The sequence below is a fragment of the Pinus tabuliformis genome, chromosome J (genome assembly GCF_031772625.1).
Source record: "Pinus tabuliformis cultivar Carrire ecotype Pingquan chromosome J, CPIR1, whole genome shotgun sequence".
Lineage (NCBI taxonomy): Eukaryota > Viridiplantae > Streptophyta > Pinopsida > Pinales > Pinaceae > Pinus > Pinus tabuliformis.
The window spans coordinates 1,626,391,027-1,626,404,035 of NC_142295.1; the positions used below are offsets into that span (position 1 = coordinate 1,626,391,027).

At 41.2% G+C, this 13,009-nt stretch overlaps 1 protein-coding gene across 4 annotated transcripts in view; it reads right to left on the bottom strand.

Annotated features, from left to right (window-relative positions):
* Nucleotides 1–13,009, bottom strand: part of LOC149233725 (ATP-dependent DNA helicase homolog RECG1, chloroplastic/mitochondrial-like) — a 513,467-nt gene that overhangs the window by 252,401 nt on the left and 248,057 nt on the right. For all 4 annotated transcript variants that reach the window (XM_089379840.1, XM_089379841.1, XM_089379839.1 and 1 more), the window contains one exon: nucleotides 275–508. In XM_089379840.1, coding sequence (XP_089235966.1) covers nucleotides 275–508 — 234 coding nt within the window. The remainder of the gene's footprint in view (nucleotides 1–274; nucleotides 509–13,009) is intronic.

Here is a 13,009-nt window from a genome sequence, read left to right on the forward strand (position 1 = left end):
TTTTTTTCAGACAAAATTTCTCAGATTGAAAGCATTCCACATTATGGGAAACATTTTAAGGACCTAATTCAGTTTTAGAAAAAACTACTAAATATATATCCTGAATCCTGATTCCTCATTGAGGTCTCAAAAGAAAAAAAAATATAAATGAAGAGTTGGTTCCAAATTCTAAAGAATTTACCACTGGAAAAAAGTATAGATAAACGTACACACAATATATACATCAAATCCATTAAATATGTCTAACAATGGCTTTTGTGTATGGTGGAAATACCGCTAGAAGACGACTCATTGGTACCGGCCTTCTGAGGTCCCAAATAATTTCTGATGCAGCTTTCAACTGAGCACTGGTAAGCGCAAAAGGAAGTGATTTCAGCACTTTCAAAGTCAGTTGTGACCATTTATCTACACCAATACTTCCAACTTCGAGCCCTGTTGAACTCTCGGGCAAACCACCAGTTTTGATATATGTGCCTACCACTCCATACCTTTGATACAATAAACTCAACTGCATCAAATTAAAGATCCTTTCAGAACATAGTAGGAATAACCAATAAACAAAAGGCAATGAAATCAATTTGTCAAATGTGAAGAGATAGATTGCACCATGTACTAGTGCAAAGAAAACAATCAACCAATTGCTCAATATTAAAGTAATATTAATATTACCACTGTAAACAGTTAAAGTGATTAACAATCAATAAAAAAAGGGTTATAAAAATTAAGATATTATGTTAATAATATATTATCAAGCCAATGTGTGTGTGTATATATATATATAAAGTGGCATATAAATGTTTCAGTCATCTTAAGTAGTGATGACTTTCCACTTGTAAAATGGGAGCTCACTGTCAGAATAAGATAAATGTATTAATGTCCAACAAAAGAGCAAAAGTAGGTCAATGGCACTGCTCAGTACACAAGTGGCAATACAAAGTAGGATTTTGAAGGTCACTTCTACAAAAGTAAGCAAACAAACTGCACATCATGATCTAAGATCAACTACCATAATGCTCCAATGCTCCAAAGCCAAGCTTCTGGGAAAGAGCCACAGTGCTCCAAGAGCCTACCATCAGGCCAAGGAGAGACGGGGTCAACCTCTGAAGTCAAGTGTGAATTTCTCCAACCATCTGAGACCAAAGGAAAGAATCTCTGTATAGAAATCTTGCTGGAGGAGGCAGATCTGGCCCAGAGGAGCTGGATCCAAAGAAGCTCTGTCAAGGAACCGTTAAAAAGGAGTACATTAATATATCGAGGAAAATTATTCCAATGCTCTCCATTTATTAAGTCAATGGTGTATAAATCAAAATTTTCTTTATATTGTAAATAAAAATAGTAAATACAAGTCTGTATAATTGCCACAGGGAAAACAGTGGGAACTGCACTATGACAAATGGAGAAAAGTAAACCACTAAGCATTTTGGGTGGCAGTGAAATATAAAAAGAGAGAGAGCACACCTGGGAAAGACCAGCACCTCACCTCCATGTATATAAACCTTGACCTCTGTCTATGTTTTCCATGTATGATTCCAGAAACTACTAGTGACTGTGTCCAATATATGGTGTGTGTGATAGTTATTTGGCTTTCCTTAGAGGAATCCAAGAAGACCAGATGTTTACCTGTTAATAGATAATAAGAACTCTAATGAGGATTAGCATAGCAGCCATTTCATCTCTTGGTCATACCCCTGTGCATGACTTTAGCTTGAGGCAAAGACTATCTTTAGCACTTCCAGATGCATGTTTTGCCTAGTACTTGCACTGATGAGGGCATGGAAGTCGGATGCAAGAAACCTTCTGCAAGAGCCTTATCCGCTTTTTTCCCTTGCTCAAGCATGTATTTTGACAATGCAAACTAATAACTTACCCTTGGTCCAGATGGGGCCCACAAGGATGTCGATTTGTTTAGCTATGGTCGGTACACATAGAGAAAGAAAAATATTTTTCTAAGTTCATGTCAGCTCAAGGAGGATGAGGTATAAAACTTCCGTAATAAACAGAATTAAGTAAATATTTTATTAATAATTGAATGATGATTACATTTTTGTGAGAGGCCCTGGCTATATACCGCCTTAGGTGCCTCTTGGTGAACGGGCATGATCTTTGATCATGCCCTTTTGCCTAATAAACTACAACTAACTAATTTTTACATAATATTAACTAATTTTTACATAACATTGCCTTCCTCTCGAAAGAATGCTTTCTCCTCAAAGCATACGTAACGGCGGATGTTGTTTAAAAAATGCTTCGGTCTCCCATGAAGCTTCTTCTTCGGGTAAGTCCTTCCACTTGATCAAGTATTCCTTGATTGTACAACGTCGAAGCTTTCTTTCTCTAGTAGATAAAATACCTTCTGGTTCTAGAATGACCCTTCCCTCATCATCCAGGGATGGAAGCGTTGTTTGCGCTGATTGATGGTCGCATGGTGCCCTTTTTAGGCAGGAGACGTGGAAGACATTGTGAACACAACTTTTCTCTGGAAGGCTTAAACCATATGCAACTTGGCTGATCTTTTTGTTGATCTGATAAGGTCCATAGAACTTTGGTGCCAATTTGTTTCTTCCTTTCTGTTTTAAGGACATTTGTTTGTATGGTTGAAGCTTGACAAACACCCATTCTCCAACTTCAAATTCTCTTTCGGTTCTGTTTCGGTCTGCTTGTTGCTTCATACGATTCCTCGCATTATTCAAGTTTTCTTTTAGTATTTGGATGATTTTTTGGGTTTCTTCTAGTTGATTTTTAACAGCAGGTAGATTTGTCTGGACAATAGCTAGATCCTTCCATTTTGGGGGCTCATATCCATACAAAGCTTGAAATGGCGTCATTTTTACTGACGTATGATAAGTAGAATTATACCACCACTCAGCGAGATGCAACCATTGAGCCCACTTATTTTGTTTTTCTGTAGCGTAGCAACGTAGGTAGGCCTCCAAACATTTATTGACAACCTCTGTTTGTCCATCTGTTTGAGGGTGATAAGCGGAACTCATATTTAGGTAGGTTCCTATGTGGTTGAACAACTCCTTCCAGAAATTACCCTTGAATTTGGCATCTCTATCACTCACAATGACTTTCGGAAAACCGGGTAATTTATAAATATTTTTGCAAAATATTTCAGCGATTTGCTTAGCTGAGTATGATTTCTTTATTGCCATAAAGTGAGCACATTTGGTGAGTCTGTCGACCATTACGAAAATCTTGTCCTTGCCTTCAGATACGGGTAATCCCTCAATAAAGTCCATCGAAATTTCTTCCCATTTCTGATTCGGAATGTTTAAAGGGTGAAGTAATCCAGGTGTCATAATATTTTCACTTTTATTCCTTTGACATGTGTCACACTCTGCTACATACTTCTGAATATCGCGACTCATTCCTTTCCAAAAGAAGGATTGACGTGCATTGTAGTAAGTCTTAAAGAATCCTACATGTCTGGCTGACGGTGAATCATGTGACTCGTTGAGTATCTTAAATTTAAACTTGGAATTTGCATTTAGATAGATTCTTTCCTTGTACCATAGAATATCATTCTTCCATTCAAATTTTGAGTTGTTGGGAAGGTTATTGATTATCGCTGTTATTTCTAGATCCTTGGCATACTCGCTTCGAATCTCATTAAGCCATTCAGGAACAACAACCGAAATTGCAAGTAGTGTTGGTTCTTCGACTTTCCTGATAGGGCATCTGCTACTACATTGTCTTTTCCCCTTTTATGTAGTATTTCCATGTCAAAGACGGCAATTTTTTCAATCCATTTTTGTTGTTTTTCGGAAAGTGTTTTTTGTTGAAGGAGGTGCTGGAGACTGTTATGGTCTGTTCGAATGGAGAACTTACTTCGCAAAAGATATTGCCTCCACTTAACTAGTGCGTGCATAATAGCGAGCATTTCTTTGTTGTATGTGGATTTGAGGTGTTCTCTTTTATTGAGCTTCCTGCTTTCAAAAGCTATTGGATGCCCTTCTTGCATTAACACTGCACCTATACCGAATCTGGAAGCATCACACTCGATGATAAATGGTTTAGGAAAATCTGGCGTTGCCAATTCGACCTCCCTCATTGACAACAAAATCAATTCGAATCATCAAGTCAAATAGTTTCTGTTCACAAATGCAAAGGAGAAACAAGGAGATCTGAAGTTGACCAGAATTGACCAAGTCCTATTCTGATCTGTTTGACCAAATTTCTGAGGGTTCACTGAACTACATTCTGGCTGAGTTGTTGCACAGTTGACCGAACTTCTGAGGCAGATTGTTGACCAAATTTTCTGAGTTGAGCGCAGACTATCTGAGGCTGTTTGACCAAACATTTTGAGGCAGAATTGACCACAGTTGACCGAAACTTTATGAGGCAGAGCTGACTGCGATTTCTGGGCACTGTTTGACTGAAGTTTGGGCAGAGTTAACCTAGTTTTCTTGGGCAGAGTTAGCCGAGTTTTCTTGGGCAGAAGTTTGACTGATATTCTGGGCAGTTTTGGATCAGGTTTGACCTAGCTAGTTTGTGTGGTCAGATTGACCAAGTTTGACTGAAAAATCAGATTGTACCATTTGTTGAATTGAACTATAATTTCTCCTAGAAAAGATTGCTGGGTTTTCTCCCAAGGTTGGGTTTCCCAGGTGAAAAAATTGTGGTGTCTACTGTGCTATTGTGATCTCTACTGTTCTACTGTTCTATTGCATTTATAGTTGAATTTTCTGAAGTGTAATTGCTTAATGATAATCTGGAAAGTCCAAATTTTACTATAGGTACCCCTGTTAGAAGAAGGGATAACAAGAACTAGTATTAGAGAAAATCTGGCACAAAATTTTGACATCCGCCCCTCCCCCCCCAAGTGATGGTGTCCAGTTCATTATGCACGTTCATTCCTACCATTTTCTAACTAATTACAAATAATAAATGAAGATGTGTGCCAAAAAAACATGCTTGACCATCTATACTAGACAAATTTGTTTTCAGCAGGTGCGTTTTTTAGTGGGTTGATGCTTCAACATTCCAATAGAATGTAAAAAAAAAGGAAAAAAAAAAAAAAGTAACAGAGCTAACCATGAAGAACTGCTCTGATTACACTCTTTTTCTCTTTTATATCTAGGACAGGTGCATGGAATGGTTATCCCCTCTTGGTTCTTCTGCGCTATGGCCAACAATGTCACAGGTTGCGTCAATGCTAACCGACAATTAAGAGATCCCTGCTCCGCCTACACAACCAACTTTTATAGATGTCATTGCGGCCAGATCTGAGAATTCCAATGTCGCTTACGAACCTACAGACCAACTATTGCTCCATCTCATGGATCTATCAGCGTTTCTTTAGTTCCTCGATGCCAAAAGGAACCTTGGTCCGGCCCGCCCCGCTAATCTCGACAGATCAGCCCCAGGATACTTTGGATTTGATCCACTAGGTTTGGGTGTCATATCTGAGAACCTAGAATGCTACAAGGAGTCTAAGTTGATTCAATGCAGATGGGCAATGCATGCAATTATTTCATCCGCCGTCATTAGGGTTTCTGGGGACCATGCCACTGCTGTTAGGCACCATTTTGTTAATGAAATTTCTAGGGTTTTGATTAGGGCGGTGGCTCCAAGCTCATGAATCTTGCCTCTAAAGGTTTGTTTTGCAGGGAGAAACCTTCTAATGAAAATTCCAAAATCCTTAGTGGAAAAAAAATCCAAATATGGGTTTCTGGATCAGTTCTTGGGGTGGATCTAAAGCAGCTTGTTGAGAATCGGTTGTTAGTTCCTGTAGACATGCAGCATCTTATTTGTGAAGGGAGACAGTTGCAAGATTCTTCCCAGTTGAAAGATTACGACATTGCTAGAAGCTCTTACCATTATCTTGTTGTTGAGGCTGCATGGGGTTGCCTCGGGATCCAGGGACCCAGGAGGCCCAGCTTCCTACAACGACATGACACGGGGTAAAGGCCCTCATCCATTGAATCTGCCACAATACAATCCGAGACCTTACATTGTTGAACAACAGCAACAAGTGCCCACCATGGAGGTAAACCTAAAAGAGGTAAATCAGCTTTTTTCTGTTCTTCAATCTAGAGCAATGATATGCAGATTCAATGGTTTTTGGCCCAAGTCTGATGTTCTGCATTGGTGGATTTTTATAGCTTGGACCAACAACTGTGACATACACCTATGCTCAAAAGGTTTCATCATTGTTCAGTTTGTTACCTAGGAAGATTTGGAGAGAGTATTGAAAGAAGGGCCCTGGTATTGAATAAAAATAAGGATAAAATAAGCAATGCCCTCTCACCCATATTTTCTCTGAACTTCCTCTGATGACAGTGATTCATCTTAGCAAGAATCTATAACCTCCCTAAGATCCATAAAGAGGATGCCCCTTCAGACCCATCGTTAATACCATTGGTGAACCCACTTATCTTTTGGCCAACCTCTTAGCCCAAAAGTTAAAGCCATTGGTGGGCATCACCAGCTCCTTCATTAAAGATTCTTATTCGTTTATTAATGAAATTAAAGATATTAGGTTAGATCCTTTTGATATCTTGGTTAGCTTTGATGTGGTTTCTCTTTACACCAAGATTCTCATTAATGAAGTTGTGGATATTATTAGTCGCATTACAGATCCCAACACGACCAAGTTGGTCAAGTTATGCTTGAATTCCACATTCTTCAGTTTTCAAGGTGAATTCTATGAGCAGACCTATGGAGTTGCCATGGGCTCCCCTCTCTCCCCTGTCGTAGCCAACCTTTTCATGGAAGACTTCAAGACCAAGGCCTTAGCCTTTGTGCCTTTCTATCTGAATCTTTGGAAACGATTTGTTGATGATACTTGCATTATTTTGCCCCATGGTCGTGATAAGTTGGAATTATTCAAACAACATCTGAATAGTTAATTTGACTTTATCAAGTTTACTATGGAGGTTGAGAGTAATGGTAGCCTTCCTTTCCTTGATGTTCTTATTTCCAAAAATAATGATGGTTCCATTTCACACTAGGTGTTCTGTAAAAAGCTAAGTTGCACGAAACGAGGAAACGGGGAAGCGAAACGAAACGCGGAAGCGAAACGAAACGCGACCTCCCCAAATTTTGGAAACGGGGAAACGCGAATATATATAATAATATATATATATATATATATATTAAAAACATTTAAAAATTATTAATATATATATGTGCAATCATAAAGCATTAATGATACATTTACTTAAACATTTTAACATTAAGATTAAGATTAAATGGTTTCTAGAACAGCTTAGAAACCCTAAAAAAATTTACAAACTAATTAGAAAAAAAAAAAAAAAAAAAAATTAAAAAACAAGTGATTTTTTGGAGGAAACGGGGCCCGTACGGCCTGGAAACGCATTTCCGGCCGTACGGGCACGTTTCCATTTCGGGAAACGTGCCCGTACGGCCGGAAACGCGTTTCCAGGCCGTACGGTACGCGGAAACGCGTTTCCGTTTCGTTTCCGTACGGAAACGGACCCTACCCCTGCGTTTCCTGCAACTTAGGTAAAAAGACTCACACAAAGTAATACCTCCATGCTAAGTCCCATCATCATCCAGCAAAAAAATTTGGCATGTTAAACACCTTGGCCACCCGTGCTTTAACGATTTCTTATGAGAGTCACCATAAGGAGGAAAAAACCCACTTGTTGGATGTTTTCGGTGAAAAATGGTTATTAGAAATGTGAGAGCATCAAGGCTTTTCAAAAACCCAAACAAGGTCCTAGACCAAAAAGGGACCTTATAGATCATATCCCCAAGGTGTTGATTTCTAGTAGCGTCGGATGTGCTCTAAGCCTCAAAATTTACAGTGAGGTTTGGCACATGTATTCCACAATACTGAGAAATTGTTTTGGGAAATTCCACCCGAAATCAGCTTTATTGGTTCTCAACAGAAGGATTATAGGAGGAGGCTTGATGGGCATTTGGAAAACACATCGAGTGGGAGATTTGAGATCGCATTTCTGAAGAGAACAGCACAGCAGTTGCCAGAGAGAAGTTCGAAGTGATTTCTCGCAATGAGGGGCATGGATAGTTCCAATTGGAGATTTTTCCTGATCCGAGAATACTAAGCAGAGGAGGTAGAGAGAGATCCAAGAGAGGCAGCGCAGAGGCTACGCTGGGCAGCGTAGGCTGACACAAAGACAGCGCAAAGCCTTGAGGAGATCCATTTTTTTGCTAGAAAGGTCGATTTCTGAAGCCGGAAACCGGGGTGTGAGACCGGGAGGACAGCATTGAAGTCTTAGAGGCAACCCGATCAGTAGAAGGGGTGACACTATCCCTAGAAGTTGTGATGTTGGGCCTACGCAGTGACTACGCAGAGGTCGCAAAGAGGCAGCAAGGGATAAATCATTCTGTGGATGGATCAGTCGGGATTGTCAATGATAATGTGAGGTATTTCTCACTAATCTTCTGTCAGTCATATTCTCTACACTGAATAGCCTGCAAGGCATCCAGATATTGTATTCAGAAAAAACTATTGCTTAATAATACAAACCCTCAACTACTGCACCAGTTTTCCCACATTGAGTTCTTCCGAGAACATTTGTCCATAAAAAAATTTTAATTGGTGAAGACTGCGGTGTATTAGTTTCGATATTTGTTGTAGGAAGCAGTAAATAATTTGTTTAGTAATTAACAAATAGAAGGAACTTAATCAGTTACTGCAGTAGAAATTTGGCTTCCAAATTTTCACATGGTATCAGAGTTGCAGGTGAAGCAAGAGAGCAGAGCCGGAAGAACCCAGCGCTGAAGAGAAGGAGGGTCAAAGTGTTGCGTAGGCAGCAAATCGAATCCCCAGAGGGATTGCGCAGTCCACGCCAAGAGGGAAAAAATTTCGTGGGAAAATCTCTCTCTGATTGAGTCGACAAAGAGAAAGATTTCCATATCGAAGTTTGCCAGTGTCAGAGGGAGCAGCACAAAAGCTTCAGCGAAGAGGAGGTCTCTGGTGTGACGCAGTTTTCTGCAGCAGTTGCTAGGGCAGAAAAACATCAGAAGGAAGAAGAGAGACATTGTTGAGGGAATTCTTTCTCAGAGGACTTCCAGCCAAGAAGTTTGAATTCTCATTTGTTGAGCAATAGCAGGGAGAAGCAGATCTACTAACTCCAGCAAGAAGTGCGTAGGCCAGCCCAGCAGCAGCATAGAGGAGAGAGGAGGCAGTTCGAAATTTCGTTGGCAGAGATGGTAGCTAATGGGTTGCGATATCAGGATCGGTTGGAGGGTGCATCCAACTATGTGATCTGGAAGGCAAGGATCTCATGCCTTTTGGATGAGCACAATCTCAAAACCTACGTCGACAGTGTGGTAGATGTACCCACGGATCCAGATCTGCTTAAGAAGTACAAGGCTGAAATGGCGAAGGCCAAGAGGATGATCCTCGACAGAGTGAGGGATCATGTAGTGTGTCACATTGCCAGCAAGGATACTGCTCAGCAGATATGGGAAGCTTTGGCCATGCTATTCAAAGGATCTTCCGAGCAATGGAAGATGTACTTGGAGCAGAAGATGAGATCCACGCAGATGCAGAAAGGGGAACGCATTGATTTGTTCCTTACGAAGCTTCAGGAGATCCGAGACTCATTGCTATCAAAATTTCTAAGTCTATCCATTAGAAAATTAATCTGTATTATGCTGGTTTATTTCTTCTACTTGTTTAAATTCAAACAAATTATTTAAAACATTTAAATACCAAAATAAACATAATACAGTCGCAACATCTACAAATCAACAGCTGAAAGAAAACAAACACACAAGTGACACCGTTATTTTTGGACAAATGTCCTCGGAAAAACGCAATTCGAGAAAACCGGTGCAGCTATTCTGAGGGTTTATTATTATGCAGTATTTCAACTAGCTGCCTAATCGGCTCACCCGACAGAGAAAAATACACAGCAGCAATACCTCCTTATTCGAAAACAAGTATTCAAAAAACCTGTCCCACGAAACCCTCTCCAACGACTCTGAAGCTCTGTGCTGACCCTTCTCGCCTCTGCGTCAGCCTCCTACTGCTCTGCGTCTATCTCAAACCTCTCTACGTCAGCCCTCTGAGGCGTTGTGCAACCTATGGGACCCTTTGTGTAACTCCAACAGCCTTCTGCATGGATGACGCAGTCCCTCTGGCCCTTGCGCTGTCTCTGTTGGGCTCTGCGTGGCTTGCTCTGGCTGCTGCCTCTCGCTCACTACTTCTGCGCTGGCCTCTCGGCACTGTCTCTGCCTCTCTGCCTAGTACTCACTACCCCTCATTGTTGATCACTGATTCGACTTTGCTTAGCAACCCTGCTCTAGCAAATTGAATGACTGATCACTCTGGTGTATCTTCCAACTGACCCTCAAGCCTCTTCTTATACTTTTCTCGTTGGTCCTTCAACGACCGAGATTAAATCTCTAATCAATGGCTAAGATTAGATTTAGCTTGATCCATGACTTTTGGAACCTTCTAACCCAATTTATATTAATACCCATTAATATTTTATTTTTCCTAAGTTTAGACTTAGGAACTCCATTAAAAATATTAATTATTTTAATATCTCCCAAACCGGTTAGAATCTGCCCAAACCATTTCTGGGCCTTGGAGATCTCATGTGCTTTAGCCTCTCCACCAATTTTCATGGCTAGAGCACATCCAATGCTACCCCAAATCAACAGTTGGCAGTTGTGGGGTCAACATCTCAGCCTACCGAGATGATGAGGCTGGCCCTCAACTCAGTCTCAGAAGAATGGCAAGTGTTTGTCCAAAGTATCCTGGGTAGAGAGGGATTGCCAGATTGGAAAGGGATGTGGACGCTCTTCAGCAGGAAGAGATGAGGAGAGACTTAGTCAAGTGCAAGATTGATAGTAGTAGCAGTAGCAGTGGGACGAAGCCAAAGGAGAAGGATGAGAATGAAGCCCTCGCATCTAAGGGGCAGCAGGAGTAGCGGAAGAAGAAGAAAGATGTTTCGAAGATTAAGTGCTTTAGATCATGCTTCCTCTCAAGAAGAAGGACATGGACGAGAAGCATGATCTGAAGGTTGCATCCCCACAGATCGAAGAGGAGTTTGCCATGATTGCCCAGAGGTGGGGTGATATAGAACTGTAGTTCCAAAGAACTGCAGATGGGCAGGGTCCTTGAGGAGTCCACCTCACGGATCAATACCTTGCTACGGCAGCCCAGATCAGAAGTAGCAGGATATACCAGTGTCAGTTGATGCAAAGGAGTGTTGGAGTGACAGTTGCAGTAGCAAGGAGCGCCAGAGACTGAACAGTGCAGAGCTAGAGTTGGCAACGGTGCAGTAGGCACAAAGCAAAGTCAGCAACAGCGTAGAGGCTTTAGAGGCAGCAGTAAAAACTCCCGCAACAAATGCATCATGTTGAACAGTTGTTCAGTAATTTTGGATACTTTTCCATTGCTGATGCAGTAGCAGCAGCAATTAGAGAAGGTTGCAGTGCAGATGCAGTGTTGGCAGTGGCAGTGGCAGGGCCAGCAGCAGCACAGATGCAGCATTTACAAGGGTTACAGTACAGATCTAGTGTTGGCAATGGCAGGGTCAGCAGCAGTACAGATGCAGCATTTGTGCAGTAGTTGGTGGGCAGCGATGTCAGACATCAGCAGCGCAGAGGGGGACGTTATAGAAAAGGGTGATGCTTCAGCAGGTTGCATTACTAGAGCACATTCTTTGCTAAGAGGGAGTGTTGATTTTTAGTAGGATCAGATGTGCTCTAAGCCTCAAAATTTGCAGGCAAGCTTGGACACATTGTTAAATTTGGCAACTAGGGCCAAACATCAATTTGGACAACTCTTATGAGCAGTTGATGTTTTTCTTGGATTCCTCTTTCCGAGAGGTGTAGGATTGATCTAAAGATCATTCCATTCTGACATGTACAAATAAAGTTATGAATTTATTTTGATTATGGACAAATTGTCAAGGTCGGCCAGCCATCAAATTAGCCTCCCCCAGCCTTCAACGTTGCATATAAATACAAGGTGCCTCTTCCTCATTTTGGCATCACTCTCATTCATCTTTCTCTCTCCCTTCTTAATTGGGTACAGATTTATGGGCTTCTCTCTCTCTCCAAATGTGCGAAGGAAGGTATGATTTTCTAGCTGCCGCGTTGAACAAATTTGACCGAAATTTCAAGAGGCTGACTTTAACTAGCGTTGGCCCTGTTTGACCTTGGTTTTGTGAGGGAGACTTTTGTTTGGGTAGGCCATTGTTCTAGGCAAAAAAACCGGGCCAGATTGACCCTTATGTTGACCAGTGTTAACTGCCCTAATTCAAGTTGTTGCATTGACTTTTGTTGACCATGTTTGACTGGCTATTTTCGAACTATTTTGGGTTGCGTTATCTTGCTATTGGACGCTGCATTGACCAAAGTTCACAGAGCTGTTTTTGGAGGTCAATTTCAGCCCTGTTGAGCAACGTTGACATTCTGGGCAAAGGCTTTATAGAGTCAGTGCAGAGACTAGCAGCAGTCATAACTCTAGCAACAAATGCATCATGCTAAACACTTGTTCAGTAATATTGAATGCTTTTCCGTTGCTGATGCAATAGTAGTAGCAGTTAGGGAAGGCTGCAGTGCAAATGCGGTGTTGGCAGTGGCAGGGCCAGCAGCAGCACAAATGCAGCATTTACGAGGGTTGTGGTACAAATGCAGTGTTGGTAGTGGCAAGGTCAGTGGCAGTACAGATGCAACATTTGCACAGTAGTTGGTAGGCAACGATGTTAGAGAAAAGCAGCGCAAAGGGGGGTGTTACAGAAAAAGGTGATGCTTCAGCAGGTTGCATTACTAGAGCACATTCATTGCTAAGAGGGAGTGTTGATTTCTGGTAGCAAAAGATGTGCTCTAAGCCTCAAAATTTGTAGGGAGGCTTGAACACATGTATTCCACAATACCATAAATAGTTTTGGGAAATTCCACCCTGAATCAGTGTTATTAAAATAATTAATTATTTTTAATGGGTGCCTAAGTCTAAACTTAGGAAACTAAAATAATTAAAGGGTATTACTCTAACTGTGGGTGAAACTTCTAGAAGAAGACGAGGATCAAGCCAAAATGGTCCGAGCCATTT